This window comes from Meles meles, chromosome 7 (genome assembly GCF_922984935.1).
Source record: "Meles meles chromosome 7, mMelMel3.1 paternal haplotype, whole genome shotgun sequence".
In the NCBI taxonomy this organism is placed as follows: domain Eukaryota; kingdom Metazoa; phylum Chordata; class Mammalia; order Carnivora; family Mustelidae; genus Meles; species Meles meles.
Genome location: NC_060072.1, coordinates 132,651,949 through 132,677,153, shown reverse-complemented (window position 1 = coordinate 132,677,153; position 25,205 = coordinate 132,651,949). Strand labels below are relative to the sequence as shown.

General features: G+C 37.7%; 1 protein-coding gene across 6 annotated transcripts in view; it reads right to left on the bottom strand.

Moving 5' to 3' along the window:
* Positions 1-25,205, bottom strand: part of ARMC3 (armadillo repeat containing 3) — an 87,175-nt gene that overhangs the window by 53,790 nt on the left and 8,180 nt on the right. For 4 of the 6 annotated variants that reach the window (XM_046010740.1, XM_046010741.1, XM_046010743.1 and 1 more), the window contains exons 2-7: positions 23,308-23,425; positions 15,388-15,513; positions 9,279-9,347; positions 8,865-9,040; positions 6,462-6,656; positions 3,915-4,098 (exon numbers count right to left, since the gene is read on the bottom strand). In XM_046010740.1, the coding sequence (XP_045866696.1) occupies positions 3,915-4,098; positions 6,462-6,656; positions 8,865-9,040; positions 9,279-9,347; positions 15,388-15,513; positions 23,308-23,425 (868 nt within the window). Of the gene's footprint in view, positions 1-3,914; positions 4,099-6,461; positions 6,657-8,864; positions 9,041-9,278; positions 9,348-13,832; positions 14,037-15,387; positions 15,514-23,307; positions 23,426-25,205 lie in introns of those variants that run through there. The other 2 variants (XM_046010742.1, XM_046010745.1) reach the window with 2 other exon arrangements.

Here is a 25,205-nt window from a genome sequence, read left to right as displayed (position 1 = left end):
TATTTATAGTATTAAGTTTATTTATAAGTTTAGTAAACTTAATATTATGTGTATTTTGCCTATTTATTTATTTATTTTAAAGTTTATTTCTTTATAATCTCTACACCCAACATGGGGCTCAAACTCATGACCCTGGGATCAAGAGTCACAATGCTCCACTAACTGAGCCAGCCAGGCACCTCTCTTACAATCCTTTTTAAAAGAAGAATAGAATTCATTTCCTTTCTTTTCATCAAAAAATCATTTCTATGAATGGCACCATTTTGCTTCTAGCCATCCCAGCCAGAAACCTGGTCTTATTCTTGAAATTGCCTTCTTCCTCCTCCCACCCAGGTAGTCCACAAACACTTATGGACCCTCCCAATGTGCCAAGCACTGTGCTGGTGGTCCTCCTTGCAAATGTCTGTTTCAGGATCTTCCACCTCCATTACCACAGCAATCCCCTTCCTGGTCTTTTTTGGGTCTGGTCCTGCACACTTCTAACCTCTCCTCCACCTCGCAGCAAGAGGGCGCTTTCTTTAAAACGTGAGTATCTGTAATGGTCCCTCACCTCTCCAAGCCATTTCAGTGGCTCTTTGTTGCCAGCAAATTAAGGTCCAAAGTCCTTAACTTGGCCTCTATCACCCATTAGCATCGGCTCCTCATTCTACAGCCTTCAGTTTTTAGTTTTCTGCTGTATTCTATTCACTAGTCATTCTGAAATCTTTCAGTTCTGGAATGTACCATGCTCAGTCTCTCCTCTGGCCTTTATACATGGTTCTTTCCCTTTAGAGCACTGGTGATCCTTCCCCATCTCACCATGATCCTCTTTGCCAGCCAATTTCTATTATTTACTTTAGGTCCTAGCTTGTAAATTACATATGTCAGGAAGATCTATCAGATCCAAGTTGACATTTAGTGACCCAGCACACCCCCTCCCACCCCGTGATCCTGTTCTTCCATCATCAAGCCCATTTAACACTACAGTATGATCACCTGTTTCCTTGCCTGTTCTGGGTTTATTGACACAGAGTGTCACATTAATAAACAGGTCCAGACAGGCTGTGGTTCCTTCATAGTCACAACCTCGGTCATCACAGTACCGGTAGTGGTACTAGCAGAACAACTGGACCACCAGGGACTCTCCACCCAGTGCTCTTCCCAATGTTACATCACACAATGAGTAAGAGGGGCTGCGATCATCTTGAAATAAGAGAAATTGTAAAAATTTTAGGTCTGATATTGTCCATGGCTTGTCATTGCCCTTACTTTTGGTCTCAAATAGCTAAGAAGTCCTGAGAAAGCTGGAAAACAGAACTGATCAGGATTGATAAGGTCTAAACTCTATTTGACAGAATACTGAATCAAGCAACTTATGCCAATATTAAAAACTTTAATTTCACAGCCTGTCTAGATTTGCCAAGTCCTCTCTATATTAACTATGCACTGGATGGTGAAACTTGGCTTACTGCAATCAAATTCTGCCTTCAAGAAATCAGTATGGATTGAGAAGGAAATGTTTCCCATAATATACACATAGACATATATACAGATGTGACTATATATGTTTAGAATATAAATCACTTAAACTAGTCAGAACTGTCATCGTTTATAAGAGGAGTGATGTGGAAGGAGGAAAATAAAATCACTTCTTTTATTAAATAAAAGACTCCAAATATACATAAATTAAAACTATAATTTCATCTTCAGGACTTGTGATGTAATTTATCCCTCATATTTTACAGATTTATGTCAACATAGCTTGCCACTGAAAGGAAAATTGTATTATGTATATAGTATGAGCATATTATTTTTCCCAGCTATATCACATGGCACTGCTTGTCTACAGCTGATGCTGAAATTACTATATAGATATCATTCCAAATGTGGATCTACTGAAACAATGTTTTCAGGATCACAAACAATGCATAGATCCTGTAGAATTTCAAAATCAAGAGAAATAAAGACTTAAAAACAATTTAGGAATGAATTGCCCAATTTAAAAAGACTCATAATTAAATCAAAGAGTTTATTATATCCCTGACAAAGCAATCTCTCCTTTTACTCATTGGCATTAGGATGAATTTTGGTGCCACATAGTAAATATTGCACCTATTCTCAAATGACCATTTAGAAGAAGACACAAAAAGATGGAAGAGCATTCCATGCTCATGGAATGGAAGAATAAACATTGTTAAAATGTCTATACTGCCTAGAGCCATCTATACTTTCAATGCCATCCCGATCAAAATTCCACTGGCATTTTTCAAAGAGCTGAAACAAACAGTCCTAAAATTTGTATGGAACCAGAAGAGACCCCAAATTGCTAAGGAAATGTTGAAAAAGAAAAACAAAACTGGGGGCATCACGTTGCCTGATTTCAAGCTTTACTACAAAGCTGTGATCACCAAGACAGCATGGTATCGGCACAAAAACAGACACATAGACCGGTGAAATAGAGTAGGGAGCCCAGATAATGGACTCTCAACTCTATGGTCAAATAATCTTCGACAAAGCAGGAAAAGATATACAGTGGAAAAAAGACAGTCTTTTAAATAAATGGTGCTGGGAAAATTGGACAGCTATGTGAAGAGGAATGAAACTTGACCATTCTCTAACACCTTACACAAAGATAAAGTCGAAATGGATAAAAGATCTCAATGTGAAACGGGAAGCTATCAAAATCCTAGAGGAGAACATAGGCAGTAACCTCTTTGACATTGGCCGCAGCAACTTCTTTCAAGACATGTCTCCAGAAGTAAAGGAAACAAAAGCGAAAATGAACTTTAGGGACTTCATCAAGATCAAAAGCTTCTGCACAGCAAAGGAAACAGTCAACAAAACAAAGAGGCAACCCACGGAATGGGAGAAGATATTCACAAAAGACACTACAAACAAAGGGCTGATATACAAGATCTATAAAGAACTCCTCAAACTCAACACACACAAAACAGATAATCATGTCAAAAAATGGGCAGAAGACATGAACAGACGCTTCTCCAAAGAAGACATACAAATGGCTATCAGACACATGAAAAAATGTTCATCATCATTAGCCATCATGGAAATTCAAATCAAAACCACATTGAGATACCATCTTCACCAGTTAGAATCGCCAAAATTAACAAGACAGGAAACAACGTGTGTTGGAGAGGATGTGGAGAAAGGGGAACCCTCTTACACTGTTGGTGGGAATGCAAGTTGGTGCAGCCACTTTGGAAAACAGTGCGGAGATTCCTTAAGAAATTAAAAATAGAGCTTCCCTAGGATCCTGCAATTGCACTACTGGGTATTTACCCCAAATATACAGATGTAGTGAAAAGAAGGGCCACCTATACCCCAATGTTCATAGCAGCAATGACCACAGTCACTAAACTGTGGAAAGAACCAAGATGCCCTTCAACAGCCAAATGGATAAGGAAGATGTGGTCCATATATACAATGGAGTATTATGCCTCCATCAGAAAAGATGAATACCCAACTTTTGTATCCACATGGACGGGACTGGAAGAGATTATGCTGAATGAAATAAGTCAAGCAGAGAGAGTCAATTATCATATGGTTTCACTTACTTGTGGAGCATAAGGAATAACATGGAGGACTTTGGGAGAACGAGAGGAGAAGTGAGTTGGGGGAAACTGGAGGGGGAGACAAACCATGAGAGACATGGACTCTGAGAAACAAACTGAGGGTTTTGGAGGGGAGGGGGGTGAGAGGTGGGGTAAGCCTGGTGGTGGGTATTATGGAGGGCACGTATTGCATGGAGCACTTGGTGTGGTGCATAAACAATGAATTTTGGAACACTGAAAAAATATAAAATACAATAAAATTTAAAAAATAAAAGCAGACAAATACTCTAGTGCTTGTTAATTCTAATCTAAATCAAGAATAAAAGAGGAAATATGTGTGCTTAGTTTATATATAATGAGACATACGATCATAAGCTGCTTTAGTTATTGCTTTTGCTGCGTTCTTCTGAATGTCAGGAATTGTCGAGTTTTCTGCAAATGACAGGAGCTTCTTAAGACCCCCTGTTTGCTGAATCAGCACCAAAGTATCCATATCTTCAAAACAATTTGCAATCACGGAAAGTGCTTCTATATGAAGGTCATTCAATTCCTAATAATAAAAGCAAACATAACTTTAGAAAATTGTACTAAAAGAGATGGATACCTCCTAAATTTTACTGTTAGGACAAAGGTCAGTCAAAACATAATGCTGTTAACTTTGTTGTGACAGATGCCCAAGGAAACAGTTTTGTTTATGATCATAACATCGCTCTCCCTCACAATTTGCCAATTTCTTCTTGTTTCCCCTCCCCCAGAGAAAAAAGATAATTACTGGACATTTCCAGTCTGGCAGCCAAGTGAAGTGCTCATACAGCTTCCTACCAACAACAACTTTAAAATCTGAAGATAATATTCTTTTTAAAATTTTTTAAAAGATTTATTTATTTGACAGACAGAGATCACAAGTAGGCAGAGAGGCAGGCAGAGAGAGAGAGGGAATCAGTCTCCCTGCTGAGCAGAGAGCCCGATGTGGGGCTTGATCCCAGGACCCTGGGATCATGACCTGAGCCGAAGGCAGAGGCTTAACCCACTGAGCTACCCAGGCTCCCCTGAAGATAATATTCTTTGAAAAAGCAGACAGAAGCTGAAGGAAAGTATATTCCTTAAAATCTCCTACTAGTAGAGGAAGTATTGTAAGTTTGTAGCCTTCTTGCCTGATGAATCTCCCGAATCCCCATCGCTGTGGAAAACAGTAGCCTTACCTGAACAGCAAGACATTTAAAGTGGGAATCCTTAAAGTGAGAGGAACATCGGAAGGATGCTCATGGAATTCCCCGTCTTACCATGATCCCCACCATCTTGAAGCTGGTTTGACAGAATGGCCTTCTGAAGACTTAGTTACAATGTCAGCAAAGTGGCAATACTTTGCAGGGGCTGGGCAAGGTTCTCCACAAGGCTATGTTCTGAATCAGCGGCCGATATAAGGTGCCCTTTCTCCCATAGCCGGTGATGGTGGGTCCAGGAATCAAGGGGTGGAAATGGGTGTGGCAGCAGTCATGATTACCCCCAGGGACCCATGAACAACATTTTTGCTTCCTGTCTCCCAGACCTTAGGCTCTGCTGGCCCAGAGGTCTTAGTTCCAAAGGGAAGAATGCTTCCACCAAGAGACACAACAATGATTCCGCTGAACTGGAAGTTAAAGCTGCCACCCAGACACTTTGGCCTCCCCATGCCTCTAAAGCAGGCAAAGGAGGGAGTTACAATGCTGCTGGGGTGACTGATCCCAATTACCAAGGGGAAATTGGACTGTTACTCCACAGTAGAGGTATGAAGACTATATCTGGAATATAGGAAGTCCTCAGGGTGTTTCTTAGTATTACCATGCGTTGTGATCAAGGTCTATGGAAAACTGTAACTATGCAATCCAGGCAGGACTACTAATGGCCCAGACCCTCAGGAATGAAGATATGGGTCACCCTACCAGGTAAAGAACAGCATCCAGCTCAAGTGCTTGCTGAGGGCAAAGGGACCATGGAATGTGTATTGGAGGAAAGTAGTTATAAATACTAACTACCACCATGTGGTGGTTACAAACAAAAGGGTTTGCAACTACAGACAAAAGGGTTGCAACTGCCATGAGAATTTCTTCCTTATTTTGTTATAAATCATGTGTATGTGTGTAGGTATGAAATATCTTTGTTTTTCTCCCCCTCTCTTATCCCCTTAGGTAACATAAGATGTACTAACTTTAAAAACTAGCACTAGTTTTACATCACAGTATTTACATTACAGGATATCAAGGAGAAGAGTAAACATCATTGCATCCTGTTCTGGAGAAAGGGTTAGTATGTTTTGGTTGTACACGGGATAGTTACATCATGCCAGGCGGAAGTAGGACCTTGCTATTTCCTTTACTTGGAGATTGAGTATGATTTAAGGAGATGTGTATGGGTGCCAAATTTATAAGGGATGGACTTATAATGATTATTAACTTGGCTAGGCCATGGCATCCACATATTTGGTCAAATGTTATTCTAGATGTTTCTGTGCAAGTATTTCTTTAGATGAAAATAAAATTTAAGTCAAAAGACCGAGTACGGCAGATCACTCTCCGCAATCAGGAGTAAACAACTCTTCTTACTTTACCTAGAGAAAACTATGGCCGATAAAGCTTGAGAGACTAATTCTAGGTACTTCAGAAAATCATAAAGAAGATGCTAAACAAGAATTTAAAAATCTTAAATTTCTAAACCGAAAGACTAAAAAAAATTATTTTAAAATGGCCTTTGTCATTAATCTGATTTAATCGTGTTCATAAACAATGTAGCGACAAGCAAATGAGTCCATTGTACTTAGTACTATGCTTAAATATATTAAAATTTTATTTTTAAAAATTCTACAGTTCATATTTTATAACAACATTTAGAAGAGATACATTTCCTTGTAGAGAGTTGAATGAAAGTGACAAATACCTTAGTTTCTAGGATTTTAATAAGGTGGTCCATTCCTTGATTGTCCCTTAGCATCGCCCGTGCCTCCTTATCATTTGTAATAACACCTAAGGTTTTGAGAGCCAACAATTGAATAATTGGGTATTCCGATTTCAAGAGATCTAATATAGGGGGGACTGCATTTAGTTCTTGAACTGTAGCTCGACACTGAAAATCCTGCCATGAAATACAAATGATCAAATAAGTAACTTTGAAAGCAAAACACAGTCAATCTCAAGAATGGAAAACTCTATCTCCTAACGAAGGACATTCTAAGTTTCCCATCTTTTATTCCAGATTCCCTTCCAAAATAACCCCCACAAAAAATAAGCAAACCCTCAACTAGCAACACCTAGATATTCATTTTAACTCTGCAGACATTGTCGATAACAGGAAGATGCAGTATCTATTGTTTCTTTATTATCCAGCAAATTTCTTTTATTACAAATAGCATTGCAATAAATCTGTGCATAATCAGATTCTTTTCACACACTGTACCCTATTTCAAATCGTATTTGATAAAATGAAATGATGGCATCAATTCCTTACTATCTTTATTCAGATGGAATGCTTATGAAATGTATACATGCACACGGTGCTGTTGGCAGGCCCCGTGCACACAGACTTTTATCGGGTTTAGTTCAGACACATGACCTTTATTTAAGACATTTACAATATCAAGGGGTCATTAGAGTCTAGATGAGTTGCTCTGCACTGTCTATAATTTTGTGTGTGTGAGTGGTGGGGACAGGGCTAGTTGGGGTCAGCAATGGAGAAAACAGAGCAAAAAGTCATGAAAAGCCCCCGAACCCTGATCGCTAAATCATGACACTTAAAATCAAAACATCACAAATGTAAAATAGTATTAAAGGTGGAAAAACCCTACTAACTAACAGCTTGGGTTCTCTACCCATTCTTCAATGAATGCTTCCTACAAATATAAAAATTATGGGTGGCTATTTGTTATAGGTTGAATTATGTCCCTCCCAAGCTCTAAGTTGGAAGTCCTAACTCTCAGAATGTGGCCTTATTTAGAAACAAGGTCATTGCAGATGTCATTAGTTAAGATAAGGTCATAGTGGAGTAGGGTTGGTGCTTAATGGTGTCCTCCTAAGAGTGTGTCTTTAAAAGAAGGGGGGACACAACAGAGGGAGAGATTGCAATGATGCAGTTGTAAACCAAGGCAATTAATATACTGTTACTAACTAGTATATTTCTGTTCTAAGGAATAGTGAAGGCAAGCTTTTCATTTGTGTTTGATAAAAAGAAAAAATACAGGGAAATAAAAGCTATGAGGAGTCTTGAGATAAAAGACACTAATACATTGACAGGATTATTTAGGCCTGGGGGATGAGAGAAGGTAAACAGTTGAGCTTCCTTCAGCTTGTCTCCCTCAGGAAGGGCAAGGGTAAAAGCCAATGAGCGCCCAGCCCTGTGGCAATGACTTCTAAGGCCAGGAATGTAGGTCCTGCTTTGCTGTCTTTGGGCGTGAGCTCATCGCCTCCCCATGAAATGGAGGCCTCATCTTCACTTCGCTGTCTCTGCCTTTTATACTCCACGGCTGGCTACTTAAGATGGTGTTTTTGTATCTTCAGTTGATCTAAAGCTTATCAAGTGTGTATGGGAATTGTTCAGGAACCTGAGCAGGGAAAGAAGCAGAGAAGGGTGTCCAAAGTGTCAGGAAGGGGACCTGTTGTGGGTGTGAGTGTGTGTGCGTTGTGGGGCTGCAGCTAGGGGTAGGGACAGCACAGGTGGAAAAGGCCAAGGGAGGTTGTTTCCTTCCATAACAAAAGGAAAACTGTTCAGTGACATAGCATCTTGCAATTGTGAACAATGAGTTCAGTTCAGCGTACTCAACTTCCTGGATCTTCACCAATAAATAAGCCTAATCCAAAATGTTGGTACACTGAATAAGGCATATATTGCACCCAATGTGCTTAGGTTAGGTCAACAGATGACTGCCTGTGTCAAATTTAGTTCAATATACTAGATACCCTGTTTCAGAAGAAATACATTTGTCTAGTATAATCCTGTCTTACTTTGCAAGCCATTCTATTCTTTCAAAATTTAAACACACTCCTAAAATGCCCTTTCATAAACCCGAACTCTGAAAACTATAAAACACTGAAAGAAATTGAAGAGGACATAAAGAAATGGAAAGACATCCCATACTCATGGATTGGAAGAACAAAGTCTGTACTACCCAAAGCAATCTACACATTTAATAAAATCCTTATCAGAATACCAACAGCATTTTTCACAGAGCTAGGCCAAACAATCCTAAAATTTGTATGGAACCATAAAAGACCCTAAATAGCAGAGCAATCTTGAAATAAATTCTAGAAATAGCTTTGGTCAAAACACACTTTTAGAAATTACCCTCACCTGGACCAAGTTGTAAATGCACTCAATAGAGTTCTTCTTCACGTCAGGGTCTGGACTGGCCAGCAGTCTGATGAGTGGCTCTAACCCACCATGCTCAAATATTTGCACTTTGCTGGTATACTCTGCAGACATGTTCGCCAGGCAAAGACTGGCAAACTCATGGATAACCACTTCTTCTGTGCATCAGAGATAAACAACACAAGTATGCAAAAGGCTTACTCAAACATTATGTTAAAATATGTTTTGAAAACCAAAGCTTTGCAAATCTTAGTTGGTTGGAGTCCATCTTGGTTTGAGAGATTTTAATGACAATTCACAGATGATACTACGCAAACTATTTTCAATGAATAGTTTAGCCCAATGTGAAAAATAAACCAGCCCCGCTTTTGAAACAGATGCACGATGGAAAGTTACCTTCTGGAGCAAGCTGAGCAATGACGGAACTCATGACATCTAACTCCCTTAACAGTTTTTTAACATCATCTACAAAAGGAGACACAGAATATTACTCTTTATTATTAATAATAATAATGGTGATGTTGTTGAAATAGGCCTTTATGAAATAGGCTTTATTATTACCTAATTTTACAGATAAAGACATTGAGGCTCAAAAATCAGAAAGCAAGTGAGTGGTGGGGATCGGGTGGCCTGTCCAGGGCTGCCTGACCCTAGACAGACTCTGGTTTCTTTTTTTTTTTTTTTTTGACATTTTATTACAGTTTCTTTATTTATAGTTATGTCTTCTTCACATGACTCGAACCCTTTGTGGTCAGACCTTCAAGACAGATTTATTGCACTAAGTAGAACTATGTAAAGGGAGACTGCAGCTAGGATCACACTGCCATTTCTCAAGGGTAGATTGTCAGATAAATGCTGACAAATTCTTATTTTCTAATTCTCTTATATAATCATGGAAGTACTTCCAGTTAAGTACTACTGAAAAGATTGCTAAGTAGATTACAGATTCTTGACTGTGAGCCACATTTCAGCCATCTTGTGGATGTTGTCAGCTGTTCTTTTCTTCACGAGGATCTGGGACGCACTTGGCTAACACTAGTACCTCTGACGGAATAGAACTTCTGCAGCTGGCTAATGGCCTCCGTGCTGGGTTGCAGTTTGCTCACTTCCATCACTAAACTCTGCACTGCACCTTCCTTGGAGTCTATAACTGTGTCTGCCCTCCCTGCACACCTCATTTTCCCATGATGCTACACAAAAGGGGCATTTTCACATGTGTCTAGCCTAGATAACACCTGGAGAATTCTCAAGGAAAGATCCATACTTCCCACTCCCAGTCAGGACTAGGGTTGGTCCTTTCCAAATCCAAAGAGTTTTGCTGTAGACCCGCACATGTCGCTTGGTCCCCATTTTGTCCAAGGAGCTGTGCGTCCTCTTGCATGCTGGCTCTCTCCTCCCCAGGTTCCACTGCGCTTTCAGGCCAATCACCACCGATGGCAGAAGTCATGCCTGGATGACTGCAACTGCCTCATGATGGGTCTCCTTGTTCCTCCCTTGTCTTGGTTCAGAAAGCCAGACTCTGGTTTCTGTTCCTTGATCACTGAAATATACTTTCTTCCAAAACACCAGAAAAATACAAAATGTTCCTGGAACATAATCAGTAAATTTGAGTTACTGTGCCCTACATTTGTTTATTATATAGTAGAAATCCTTTGTTGTGTTGTTTTGTTGGGAAGTGCATTCTTAAATTTTGATTTGAATAAAACCTGTACAGAATGAACAAGAGAATTATCCTCAGCCTTTTCAATGAATGTATCTTGTTTGTATTCCATTTTCTTATCAGAGATGCCAAAACTGATTAAAGATAAGTATACTGATTTTTTAAGTTCACTTTTGTATTATTTATGTGAGCCCAATTAAGTCCAGGCAGGTATGTCCCTGCTCCTCTCCTGCCATCTTTAGCCCCCGTTTTCTGAGAAATAAGGCATAAGTACTAATTAGTTTTTGTAGTTTCTCTTCTTGGTCAATTATCTTTGCTTGTAAGCCAAAATTAGCATCAGCAGAATTTTGGAAAATTTCGCTCGGCAGCATCTAAGGCAGATGGTCTCTGGATGAATTTTTCCTCATTAACCACTGGGCATACTTGACCCCCACTGGACGCCTTTTCCTGCGGGATTCGGGGACGTGGCTGTTTTTCTACCCACTGAAACTTCTGCTCTCTCTGTTTCTGTTCAAAATGGCTACAGAGGGCCAGCAAATTTACAGCTAGCTATGGGTATGCCAACCCAACCTTGAAGTACAAAAGAATAGCAGAGCTTCTGGAAAGCATAGTGCCCCAAAGTGAAGGGCATTATTTTTCAGTCGACACTCTTTCAAAAAACAAAGGCATTACCTTGACAGGGAATTAACTCAGTTAAGGCATAATACCCAGATCCTTCCAGGTGTCTTGGTGAGCTATATAGGTGCGTGCCCTGGAAGAGCTGTTTCTATTCTGTTCTCACTGTGAAGAGTGCAGTCTCTATTTATCAAAATGAGAAGGCCATACCAGTCTATTTTTGCATACTTAACACTAAATATTTCTGGCCTTTAAAATTTTCAAGCTCATTCCCCATTTGGCATACAAAATAACATGTCGGAGACGTTCAGGCTCTGTGTGCTCTCTGTTCCTCTTGCTTCTCTGCAGGAAGGACCTGCTCCTGCAGGGAGAGGCCGGCTTGCTGCCTCCATATGTGACATCACCCCTTGGTCAGCCCTAACAAGTCCAAAGTTCTCATCAGAGGATTCTCTCTGCTGTGAAATTCCCTTCTCGATACGAATTTAGCCAAATCTGATAGATCTGGTAGCTCTATCCACTAAACCATTTTCTCTTGGCTCAGCGGATGATTCAGATTCACTGACCGGTCTTACAGATCGGGGGCATAGCTGATCAGTTTGGATATTCTGCTTTTTGACACCAAATTGCCTCCCCCGCAATCTTTCTTTTCTTTTCTTTTTTTCTTTTCTTTCTTTTCTTTTCTTGAGGTTAAATCAGTAAAATAAAAATAAGGGCAAAGCTGCTGTTTTCATCGCTTTAAAAACAATATTGCCCTCTGTCCCCTTCTCTCTCAACAGACTCCCCTATATGGCAGCGGAGAAGAAGCTCTGACTTGTGGTTGGTGCACATAAATCCACTCTTGCTAAACAGTGTGACAAATACAATTTTGGGTTGTTCCAGAACTGTCAGCACCTTCACGTCCTGGAGTACCTTCAAGCAATCTGTTTTCATTGCATTCTTATTTACAAGTTTTGGTTGCATAATACTGACCATCGAATTTACTTTTGGCCTTGTAGACTCCTTTACATCAACCATTTCTTAAGATGGCAAGCTCTTCAGACTGCCATAAGTAATATAAAGTCTGAGCTTTGAGGATTGCAATGAACTCTCTCTTTAGCTGACTCCATTAAACGAGTCTCTGTTAGATGGCCTCATCAAACGAAATACAGACTGGCAGGTAAAAGGAGAGAGAGGCCCCATTTCGATAAAAAGGTTTAACAAAGCAATTTAAGTGCCTATCTTGAAGGACCCAGGCTTGGCATGGGCAGGTAACTCAATCACTTCAGAAAAAAAGACAAGGAAGAAAAAGTAAGATTTGTTTGCTTTCATGGCAATCCTTTTAGGACCTGGTATCTGTTGTTGGAACATTCTGTTGGTGCATCCATATGAATGTAGTGATACCATTGAGTACATAAACGCCATGTAAAGATACAAATTGCTAAAGTAAAATCAGTTATTTTAAAACAGCCCAAAGACAGCTTGACCATGCAGCCACAGAGGTGCATTTATTTACATATCTGTCTGGAAATGTGCCTGATTCGTCTGGAAATGAGCCTTTTGATTTAGAGCACATGGCTGCAGCTCATATTTTATTCCATGTCAACCTGGACATGTATGCAGAGTGAAGCAACAGCCATTAATGTGTTGGGTGTAGTAACAGAAAAGGAACTCCACAAGCAGTTGAGGACGCCGTGTGTTCAAGTAGAAAATGAGTTCATTCCAATAATGGTTTGATTTTTTTCCCTCCCAATTCATGGAATCAAAAGAAAGCTCTTGGAAGTTCATTCATCCTATGTAAGACCCAAATCGCAAAGACAGCAAAGCTCTTTCCATTGCTAGGCTTCGTGGCTGCAGACCGCACTCGCCCAGCACTGGTGGCCGCCCAGCCAGCAGCCAGCAGAGCGGGGCCGGAGAGGTCCGAGCGCCACCACATTTAGCACTCAGACGCAACAGTCATTCTCAATATTGTGGGGTCACAGACTCCTTTAGAAACTCATGGAATTCACTATATAGACCCTGCCCAGGAAAATTTTGCCATTTGGAGGGCTTCGCAGGTTACAAACTCCTCACATACTGGAAGACGGAAATAAACTAAAATGAGTAATAGAAATTAAGAACAAAAGTAAACAGGAAAGAAGTCACAGAAACCTAGACATTAAATTAGAAAATATAAGTACACACAGGCAATTATAACTCTCCATTCCAAACAAACCGCATTCTCCCCCCAAAATATCACTTAGAAGGAGAACCTGACTTAGCATGTGCACTAATGTTAAGGATCAGAGAAGATCGGAGGAACAGAAAGCCCACTATACTATGAGCCAGAGAGTACGTTCTAATTCTAGCTCTGATCTCATCTCTTCTACTAAGCACCTGCAAGACTGCGCCAGGAACCTAATCCCTTCAGAGCCCGTTCCTATTTTTAAGATGAGGACTTGCAGGAATTGCAAAAGACGTGTTACAAAGCACCACTGGTTCTCAAATTCTGTGGTGTGTAAACAGAATAAAACATAAGAAAATTTTTAGTTTTCCCTTTTTTGGTTTTAAGTACATTCATTGAGGTTCATTCGATATGGCAGAATTAGTCTACAGGCAGCCCCTGAGATAAATTTATGAGGGCTCCACAATATAAATGATTACTACCTCGTTTAACTGCCCTGTGTCTTATGTGTAAAGGGAATGATCATAGCACCAACCTCATTAAATGACAATATGCAAATCGCACGTAGAGCAGCGCCTGGCACACTGGAAATGCTGTGTAAGAGTTGACTACTGTTACCATAATCTGGGCTGGTGGAACATCCTCCTCCCACAACCGTCCTCATCCCGCAGCCATCCGCAGAGCCCCTGCCTTACCCAACAGCCACCTTTAGAACTCATGCACTTGCTGCCAAAATCCCTTTCAGTAACTGCTCCGACGGAGCCCCGCCTGCCCCCCAACACTGCAGGTGCTGTCCATGCCATCTCTGCAGCTGAGGCTGAAATGGCACGGATGCCACAGAAAACTCTCCCTGCCCTTCTCTTCCGGTCTTCCTGTCTCTATGATTAATGCGACAGTCCCTGCCGGACACCATGGAATAAGGAGCGCCCCCATTCCTCCGCCCCCGCCCTGTCTCACACGTTCAGGAAAGTGAGGTGGAGGGGGCCGGAAGCTGAAGGAGGAAACTGCTTGTGTTTTCGCTGAGACTGGTGAGAGGGAAAATATGGTAATTTTAGCCACATGCCATGAGAGACAGAGAGACATGTTTATTCCTAGCTGCCTGAGTTTCATGTTAGAATTCAGTCTCTACCAAGAATGTCACTTTTTATTATAAAGTTAGAAGGCTTTCACTGGCTAACTCAAAAGACCTATCATTATAACATGAAAATGACTTTCAAAAGGAAAATACATCCTGTTCATTAGTCAGGGGCTGCCTTTATTGCCATGGTTTTGGTCAAACTGATATTCTAACAGACATAATAGCATGTTTTGACTAATGCTATTATTCCACCATATTAAATATATGAAAATATTCAAGCAAGTAATGAGTCTGATTTAAGAAATAAATACATGTCTATAATTATTTTTGGCAAAACATGTTTAACAGTTTCAAAAAGACCCGATGTATCAAACCTCTTCAGCCTGGGCTACTTTCACGGTGACATACGTATGAAGTGTAGCTTCATATAGGCAGACAAACTGCATTATGCTAACTCAAGAAAAAAAGCCATTTTAATTTTAAGAGACAATGATTGCCTTCGACTTGTTAGACTGGAACATACATCACCCCCTTTGACAAATTTTGCATGGACATATTTGCACATATTTTCATATTTTAAAAACATCTCTTGGGGCACCTGAGTGGCTCAGTCAGTTGGCCTCTGACTCTTGGCCTTGGCTCAGATCATGATCTCAGGATCCTGGGATCAAGCCCTGCATCTGGCTCTGCGCTCAGCAGGGAGTCTTCTTCTCTGCCTCTCTCTCCTCCTCCCTCTGCCCCTCCCCGCACCCCCACACCAGCTGGCACTCTCTATCTAAAATAAATAAATAAAACTTTAAAAACTCTTTAAATATGAAATCATACCTCTGTTGTATTTTATATACTTAACTTTTTGTGAACATTAAAGTCAGTTCAAATAAAATTCAAACAAATCCCTTAAAATTAAATCTAAAAAAGATTATGCATTACATTATCTTTAATGCATTAATACATTATATAAAATATTAGATTATTTTTATTATTAGATTATTTTTTAAAAGTTAACACTTACTGTTAGAAGCCAGGATTCCAAATATCATAGTAGCATTTCTTCTTACAATTTTGTCTTCATGGGTGAGCAGTTTAGTTAAGGGTTCCACAGCTCCAAGTTCAAGGAGGGTAGCTTTATTTTCTTCACCTGATGTCACAGGTAAAATAAAATCATGCATGGACATCAACAGTCTCATCAAAACTCTTCCTCATGTCATTTTAATTTCTTATTTGCCATTTGCCTTCCACATTCCTCTTTGCTTCCACATATATTTCTCTTGGAATAAACTTTAGAGCACAGGTAGCCTAGACATGAGCTGCTCTCCTTCCTCCTGACGGTGACAAAGCTGGTTTCCTCTTGTCAGACCACACTGCACCTGCTCTGAGGGGGTCTTCCCTGACCCCCCCATCTAATGTTATCACTACATCTAAGCCTTTCTTATTCTTCTTTAGTCTACCTCCTTCACACTACTTGGTGATCTCCTTGCTTTGTCTGCCTGTTCCACTCTACCTTATTTTTCATGAGGACAGACACCCTACCCATTCTACTCTCTCATATCCCTCAGTGCCTAGCACGGTGCCAGTCATGGATTGGCATAATTAATCACAAGACTTCCTTAACATACACAGTCCCGGGCGCCTGGGTGGCTCAGTGGGTTAAAGCCTCTGCCTTCGGCTCAGGTCATGATCCCGGGGTTCCGGGATCGAGCCCCGCATCGGGCTCTCCGCTCAGCGGGGAGCCTGCTTCCTCCTCTCTCTGCCTACTTGTCATTCATCTCTCTGTCAAATAAATAAATAAAATCTTTAAAAAAAAAACCATACACAGTCCCCACTTTGAGTTAAAGTGGGGTGGTGGGTGAGTTCCGGGGGTTCATTTTTTCACCCAATGGGGTCATAGCTCCTATTTTGTCAGGCAAGATGTGCCCGCAGCTAGCATGGAGGTACGCGTGCAGAGGGGAGCAGCCGGGGTCACCGGGAACTCCTTAGCTGTGGCAAGAAGCCCCAGAACCAGAAGGCCAGGTAAGGTCAGAGTCTTGCTTAACTGCAGAAGCAGTCGGTCTGTATCTTGATGAATGGGATAGCATTGTACAAAGTCAGGAATAATGTTTACATCCTGATTAATTTCAGCTTTTCAATTTCACAGGCAATTAAAATATAGATTTCACTTCCAAAATTAATTTGAGAGTACACTAAAGTCATTTTAACTTTTCTTGCCTCAGTTTTCTCATAAAATTAGAGTATTTTATATTTTAAGTTGTAGGTCCACATTCTGGTAAGACACGGACTATATGTTCTTAGAGCCCATGGAATTGCCCCATATCTATATGGTCAAATCTGTCACTTGGTAAGAGTACGTTGAAATATGCATCGTTGACTCTTACAAACTTTTTTTCAAATCTTCCAAAATTTTATTTTATGGAAATTTAAAACTTAATTTCTTAGATGAAAACATTTTGTTAAATGATCTTAATTTAAGATAAATTTTAAGATACTTATGCTTAAATAAAAACATATATTATATACCAGATTGTTATACAAGTTAATAGCTTCTTTAAATTTTCATTCTGAGACTTTTATTATATAACTTGAATTATTTCTTCATTAAAACATATTTTAAAGAATTTTTAAAATAATGCCATATATTACATTTTTATGATCAGAAGAAGAGGATTTGCGAAATTAACAACCTATGTCATCTTTTACATCTATTTTTATTCTTTTTTAAAGCTTTAATGAGATCATTGACATATAATAGACTGCATATTTAAAGAAAACCACTTGATAAGTTTTGACACGGGTTTTACACCAATGAAACCAAACGCTACCATGAAGAACATACCTAACACCCCAAAAATGCCCTCTTGATGCTGTGATCTCTTACTCCTGTTACTATACATTATTTTGCCTTTCCCAAAACTTTATATAATCATGCAGTATGAATTCATTATTGCCTGGTTTTGCTCACTCAGTCTAATTATTTTGAAATTAATTCATGTTGTAGCATGTATCATAGTTCACCTTATTTATTGTTATTTACTATTCCATTATATGGCTATACCATGATTTGGCTGGACCATATATGGTTGGTGTGCATTAACTCTTCGAGAAACTGACCAACTGTTCCAAAGTGAATGTGAAAGTTCCAATTTTTCCCCATCCTAGCCAACACAACTGTCCATCTTTCTGATGATAGTCATTAGAGGGTGTGAGGTATTATCTCATCATGGTTTTAATTTGCATTTCCCTCACAACTGAGGATGGTGAGCATAAGGTACCTTTTTGCCTTCCATATATTTCTTTGGTGAAGTGTTTGTTCAAATCTCTTGCTCGTATGTATGTTTAAATTTGGTTTGTTTTATTATTGAGGTTTTTAAAAAAAATTTTATTCATTTATTTGACAAAAAGAGCACAAGTAGGCAGAGTGGCAGGCAGAGAGAGAGGGAGAAGCAGGCTCCCTGCTCAGCAGGGGCTGCCCAGGATCCTGGGATCATGACCTGAGCTGAAGGCAGACGCTCAATGACTGAGCCACCCAGGTGCCCCTAATTATTCAATTTTGAGAGTTCTTTATGTATTCTGGACACAAATCTTTTATCAGATATATGATTAACAAAAATTTTCTTCTTGTCTATAGCACATCTTTTTAAAAAATTACTAGACTTTTTTGAGCAGTTTCAAGTTTATTAAAAAATGAACACAGGCACCTGGATGGCTCAGTCGATTAAGCCTCTGACTCTGAATTTCAGCTCAGGTCACAATCTCAGGGTCCTGGGATCAAGTACTGTGTTGGGCTCCGGGGTCTCTCCCTCTGCCCTTCTCCCTCACCTCTGCTCATATTCTCTCTCTTTCTCTCTCTAATAAATCTTTTTAAAAAATGAACAAAAAATACAGAGTTCTCATATACTCCATCTCCCTTTCCTCCCCCATTTCTCTTATTATTAAAATCATGCATTAGTGTGGTATATTTGTTACAATTGATAAACCAATATTGATACGTAACTATTAAGTAGAGTTGATAATCTATATTACGGTTCACTGTATATGTTTTCCAATTCTGTAGGTTTTGAGAAATATATAAGATCATGTTTAGCTTTCTAAGAAACTACCAAATCATCTTCCAAAATGCCTGTACTATTTTGGACTCCCACCAGCAATGAATGAGAGTCCCTGTTGTTTCCACATCTTCACCAGCATTTTACGTTGTCAGTTTTTAGAATTCTAGCCATTCTAATCGGTGTGTAGGGATATTTCATCATTGCTTTAATTTGCAATTTCCTGATAACATATGATGTCTTTTCATGTGCTTATTTGCCAACTGTGTATCTTTCTGGTGATGTGTGTGTTTAGGGTAAATTTGATAAAATCCAATCAATTATCCTCTTACGGATTATGTTTTAGGGTCATATCTAAGAAACTTTTGGCTAACCCAAATACTCTTTTAGTAGTATCCCACAGATTTTTATATGTTATATTTTCATCTTCAGTTTGGATTTTCCTTTTGCATTCTTTCACTGACAGATTATTTAGAAGTGTGTAATTTACTTTCTATTTAATGATTATCCAGAGTCCTTTGTGTTAAGTGACTTTCAGTTTAATTCTATTGTGGTATGACATATATTTTATATGATTGTAATTCTTTTACATTTATTAAGACTTAAAAAATAAACTTATTAAGGCTTGTATTATGGCTCAGAATATCACCTATTTTGATAAACGTCCTGTATGCATTTGAAAAGAATGTTATTCTGTTTGGAGTGTTCTATAAATATCAGTTAGGTTAAATTCATTTATATTGCTGTTCAGATCTTTTATATCCTTATAGATTTGCTATCCATTTGTTCTTTCATTTATTAATAGAAAGTTATTAAAGTCCTTAGCAATAATTGTGGATGTTTATTTCTCCCTGCATTTCTAACTTCATGTATTTTGAAGGTCTGACATTAATAATTGTTTAGGTTTTTTCATAGCTTCTTTTTTTTTCCTTTATTTAAATACAATGTAGTTAACACAAACTGTAATATTAGTTTCAGGGGTAGAATTCATGATTCATTAGTTTCATATAATACCCAGTGCTCATTACATCAAGTGTCCTCCTTAATGCCTATCACCCAACTACCCCCTTCCCCCACCCAATTCCCCTCCAACAATCCTGAGTTTGTTTCTTATAGTTACGAATCACTTATGGTTTGCCACCCTCTCTGTTTTCATCTTATTTTATTTTTCATAGCATTTTGATTGGCTCTTTTATTATTATAAAATGATGTTTTTTATCTGATACTGCTCTTTTATTATTCTGATGTTAATATAGTCACTCCAGCTTTCTTTTGATTAGTGTTGATATAGGATATCTTTTTTTATCCTTTTACTTTCAAGTTATTTGTGTCATTACATTCTAAGTGCATTTCTTGGATGTAGCATGTAGTTTGGTCTTGCTTTTTATAGACTATAGCACTATCTCCCTGTTAAGTGACTACTCACACCATTTACATTTAGTTTGATTGTTGATATCATTAGGCTTAAGTCTACCATCTTGTTATTTGTTTTTTGTGCATCTCATTATTCTTTGTTTTCCTTTTTTTCATCTTTGCCTTCTTTGTATGAATTGAATATTATTTTGATGATTCCATTTCATTTCCTTTTTTGGCTTATTTGATATTATTCTTTGTTATTTTAGTGGTTGTATTAAATTCTGTAGTATACATCCTTATCACAGTCTACTTTCCAGTCATGATAGACCACTTCACATATAGTGCAAGAAACTTACAATAGTATACTTCCATTTTTCCCCTTTCAACCGTGGTTCTGTTGTTTGTCATTTATCTTATTTTTACAAGTGCTTCTGCACAGGAAATGATTACTCTTTTTGTTTAAAATAACCAATTTTAAGTGATCTAAATAATGAGAAAAAGCTTTGTGTGTTACCATTTCTAGTGTTCTATCTTTATTCTTTTGTGTAGATCCACATTTCCATCTAGTGTCAATTTTCCTTCTTCCTGAAGGACCTACTTTACTACAATTAGTAGTGTGGGTCTGCTTGCAATAAACTACTTCAGCTTTTGAATGTCTGAGACATTATCTCACTTGTGTTTTTTGAAAGATATTTTTGCTGGGAATAAAATTCTAGGTTTAAAGTTTATTTTTCTCTCAGTATTTTAAAGATGCTGCTCCACTGACTTCTTGCCTGCACTATTTGTGATGATAAATCTACTGTCATCCTTATTTCTGCTCCTCTGAATGTAATGTGCTTCTCCCCTGGCTGCTTTTTAAGATTTTCTCTATATCACTCTTTTCAAGCAAATTGATTTTGTTGTACCTTGGTGTAGTTTTCTTCATATTCATTGTGCTTGGTTTTTTATGATCTTCTTGGATCCGGAAGTTTAGAGTTTTCGTTATGTTGGGGGAATACAGAGCCATTATTTCTTCTAACATTTTTTTCTGTCCTTCTCTTCTTTACAGTTACACATACATTGTGTAGTTATTTACTGATGACTTATATCTTCATATGGGTTAAATTTTCCTGGTTCTTTTCATGCCTGGTAGTTTTTTATTGGATGCCAGACATTGTAAATTTTACCTAGTTGGTAAATGGTAATTTTTGTATTCTTCAAATTTGTTTCAGGACATAATTATCTGGAAACAATTTGATCACTTTAGGTCTTGCTTTTTAAAATATTTATTAGACGGTACTAGAGCAAAGCTTGATCTAGGGCTAGTAATTTCTAACTCTTGAAGCAAGACCTTTCAGTGTAGTCTATATAATTGTCCATGAATCTTGAGGTTTTCTAGTCTGGCTGATGGAAATAGGCACGACTTGTGGCCCTGTGTGAGCACCAGGTGCTGTTAAATCTGATCCTGTTAAGTGCTTTGTCTGACTTCAAGTAGTTCCCACATACATACCTCCTTATCAGTACTCAGCTGAACACTTGAATCAGACCCTTTGCCAATCTCCTGAGTTCTCTTTCCTCTCTGTTACTGAAAACTCTTGCTGTCTTTGTCTCCCTGAACTCTTAGATCTGTCTTCTCAGAGTCTACCAGGCTCTGCACAGGATACCCCTTCCTGTGATATGGCCTGGAAATTCTCTGAAATCAATAAGCTGGGGCAGAGTTTATTTCCTTCATTTCCTATCTCTCAATGGTCTGTCCTTCACTGCCTAATATCCAGTGTTTTGCCAACTGTTATTTCATACATTCTTGTTTTCTTAGTTGTTTCAATCAGAAAATTAAATTTGACCCCTTGGTCCATCATGGCTAGGAGGTAATGTCCCATCATTTATCTTAAAAACATAGTCAGAAAATACTGCTAGTATAAAACACCAGACTTACAGTAATTTCTGTACTGATTTCATATAAAATATATACCTATCTATTTCTTTACCTCATGTCATATAAAAAAAGACAGCATTTGATGATTCTGTATGGCTGAGTGAGACTCAAGTTGCCCTAACTTCATGATCCAACATCTCCCTGAAATCTGGCCCAGAATTCTACACAATTACTCATGAACCATATCTACCAGAAGCAATGATTCTGGTTTTTATCTGGATTCCCAATGACTAGAGTGAAATACAGCAAGGTGAGTATTTCACCATTTGCTACTTGAGTGATTTGTTGTTCTCTCATACAAATCCCAAAACAATGTTTAGTATCATTTCCTTAAAATTCAAATTGCTCCCTTCTTAGTTTAAATGGTTTTATTAAAAATACCAAGTTACACTAAACTCTTCAAGTATTCTCAATTAAAATGTTATACAGTATAATAAAAGTCTACTTTTATTTTCACTTGGAATGAATTAAAATATAATTATAATTTACAATTATAAACCCTCTATGAATAATCTTTGAGATAGAACCTAACTTGTAACATGTATAGTGTTTTAATAAATTCTAATTTTTACAATGGTTTTAGTTTTACAGAAAAATTGCTAGGATAGAACAGAGTTACCACATATCTTAAACCCATTTTCCCATTATTAACATTTTGCATTAGTAGATACATTTGTTACAATTAATAAACCAATATTAATATGTTACTATTAATTAAATTTCAGATTTCTTTTCTTTTAGTCTAATGTTCCTTCTCTGTTCCAGGATCCTATCTAGGGTCCCCTATGACATTAGTCATATATCCTATCCTCAACTCCTCTTGGCTATGAGTTTCTCAGACTTTTCTTATTTTTGATAGCTGTGACAGTTTTGAGGAGTACTGGTTAGACATATTTGTAGAATGTCCCTGACTTGGAACTTATCTGATTTCAGGGTTATAAGTTTTTGGGAAAAATAACAGAAGTGCCATTTTTCATTACATCATGTCAAGTTTACATATTATCACTATGACTTATCACTATTGATGCTGATTTTGATCACCTGACTCAGTAGTGCTTGTCAGGTTTCTCCACTATCAACTTACTCTTTTTTCCCTGTTTCCATATTGTAATCTTTGAAAAGAAGTCCCTATGCAAAGCCCACACCCAAAGAGCGAAAAGTTACATTCTGCCTCCTTGAGGTCAGAGTACATAAATTATTTGGAATTCTTCTGCATGGGGGTTTTTAATTTTCTCTCTCATTTATTTACTTATTCAATTATTTATTTATATAAGTACAGGCTCATAAATATTTATTTATACTTTGGGTTATAATTCAATACTACTTTATTTTGTGGCTCAAATTGTTCCAGCTTTGACCACTGGGAGCTCTTGCAGCTCCTGTGACTTACAATTTTTTAAACTACAATAAAACCTTCAACATGACTAAATTACTCCTTCAGATTAAGATAGGCACTTAGGGAGATATATTACTTTCAGGTAATGCATTAAATGATATTCTGGTTGTCTGAAAGAATTTCATCTGACAAGAAGTGAATTAAAGACTAGGAAGAAAGGGCCCATTATGTAGTAAATATTTTAAGAAACTAATGAAATAGAAAAATAAACTGAAAAAACCAAACCTTTTAAAGCAAATCTATAAATGGCTTCACATGCTTTAGCCAAAATTTCTTCTTCTGGAGAATTAAGCATTAACACCACAGTTGCTGCTTTTTTGCTTTCAATCGTTAAGGGGTCAAACTGAAATGTAGAGAGAAAAAATGTCAGGTTCACATATGAGCTTTAAAAAACACATAAAAAAATGAACAGTGTCTAGAAACTTGAAGAGAATGTAATCATACAAAAAGGATGTGGTCACTGCCCATGAAGTGCAACGTAAACTTTTCATTTAAAAAACATCACTGATAGTGCCAGTATTGGTGGCTTTGGAATTCCTGGAGTAATGGCAGGAAGAGCAAAGCATTTTGGAATCTGATGGATCTAGTCTCTCAACTTAGCCATGTGGAATCAAACAAGTTACTTATGCTGCTAGAATTTCAGTTTTCCTTTTCTGTATAATGGGCATAATGATATATATTCTCCCTGAAGGATCAAGGAGAGGATTAGAGATCATATATGTAAAGCGCTTAACACATTGTCTGGCACATAATAGATGATCATTAAATAACATATACTAGCATAATTCTAAGTTGATACACAAGAATCCTTGAGTACTGGTATATATTAGATGCCCTGACAGTTCTAATAATCAGTACTTGCTTCTAATCACTACTCTTTATGAGAAAGCAGAAATTACATATGCAAAATAACTAAAAAGCAATAGAAAACTGCATATAAGAAAATGTAAAACCCATTTGGATAAAATCTGAAACAGGGCAAATGGTAATACCGTGTAAATAAAAAGTATAGAGCTCTAGGAAGATCTCTACACCCAAGTGTAAATATGATGAGTTTTATTTAACTCATACGTATAACCAACGATATGTGGAACTTTCCATTACCCCAAAATACTTGCTCCTGTCTCTCCCTCCAGTTGATTCCCTTTCCCATATCCATTCTAGGCAACCACTGATCTGCCTCCTTTTGCTATAGATTAATTTTGACTATTTTATATAAAATTATTACATATGTACCCTTTATGTATGGCTCCTTTCATTTGGCAGAATGCTTATGAGATTCATTCAGATTGTTCCATGTATCAGTGATTCATTCCTTTTTAACGATGAGTGGTATCTCATTGTATGAATACAACACAATTTATTTATCCACTCAGCTGATGGACCTTTGGGTTGTTTCCATTTGGGGCCATTATGAATAAAGCTGGGAATGGGCATTTTCATATAAGACTTCTTGTAAAAATATGCTTTCATTTCTCTTGAGTAAATACCTAGCAGTAGAATTTCTGGCTTGTCTGGTACTGCATGTTTAGCTTTACAAAAAAAAATTAATAATAATAATTTATTTTTCCAAAATAGTTTTACTGTCTTGTGTTCCCACCAGCAATGTATCTGTATCCAACAAGTATATCTCTTCACTTATTTGTCTTCTTTAATTTGTCTCAGCAATGGTTTATAGTTTTTCAGCATATAAGCATTACATTTATTTTGTTAAACTTATCTCTAAATATTTCATTATTTTTGATGCTAAGGACAAATGGTATCATTTTTTCTTCATGTATTTTAAACAAGTGTTATTAGGTGAACAACATTTAGGACCATTTTTCCAAATGAACCTTTTCATTATGATGATATATATCTCTTTTTCTTTGGTAATATTATTTGCCCTGTAATATAATTCATCTAGTATTAATATAGACACTCCAGCTCTCTTATGATGATTTTAGTGTATCTTTTTCCTTATTTTTACTTTTAACCTATCCATATCTTTATATTGAAAGGAGATTTCTTATAGAGAGCTTATAGTTTGGATCTTGTTTTTTTATTCAGTTTGACAATCTCTCACTTTTAATTGGAGTAGTAAATCATTTGCATTTAATATAGTTATAGATATAATTGGGTTT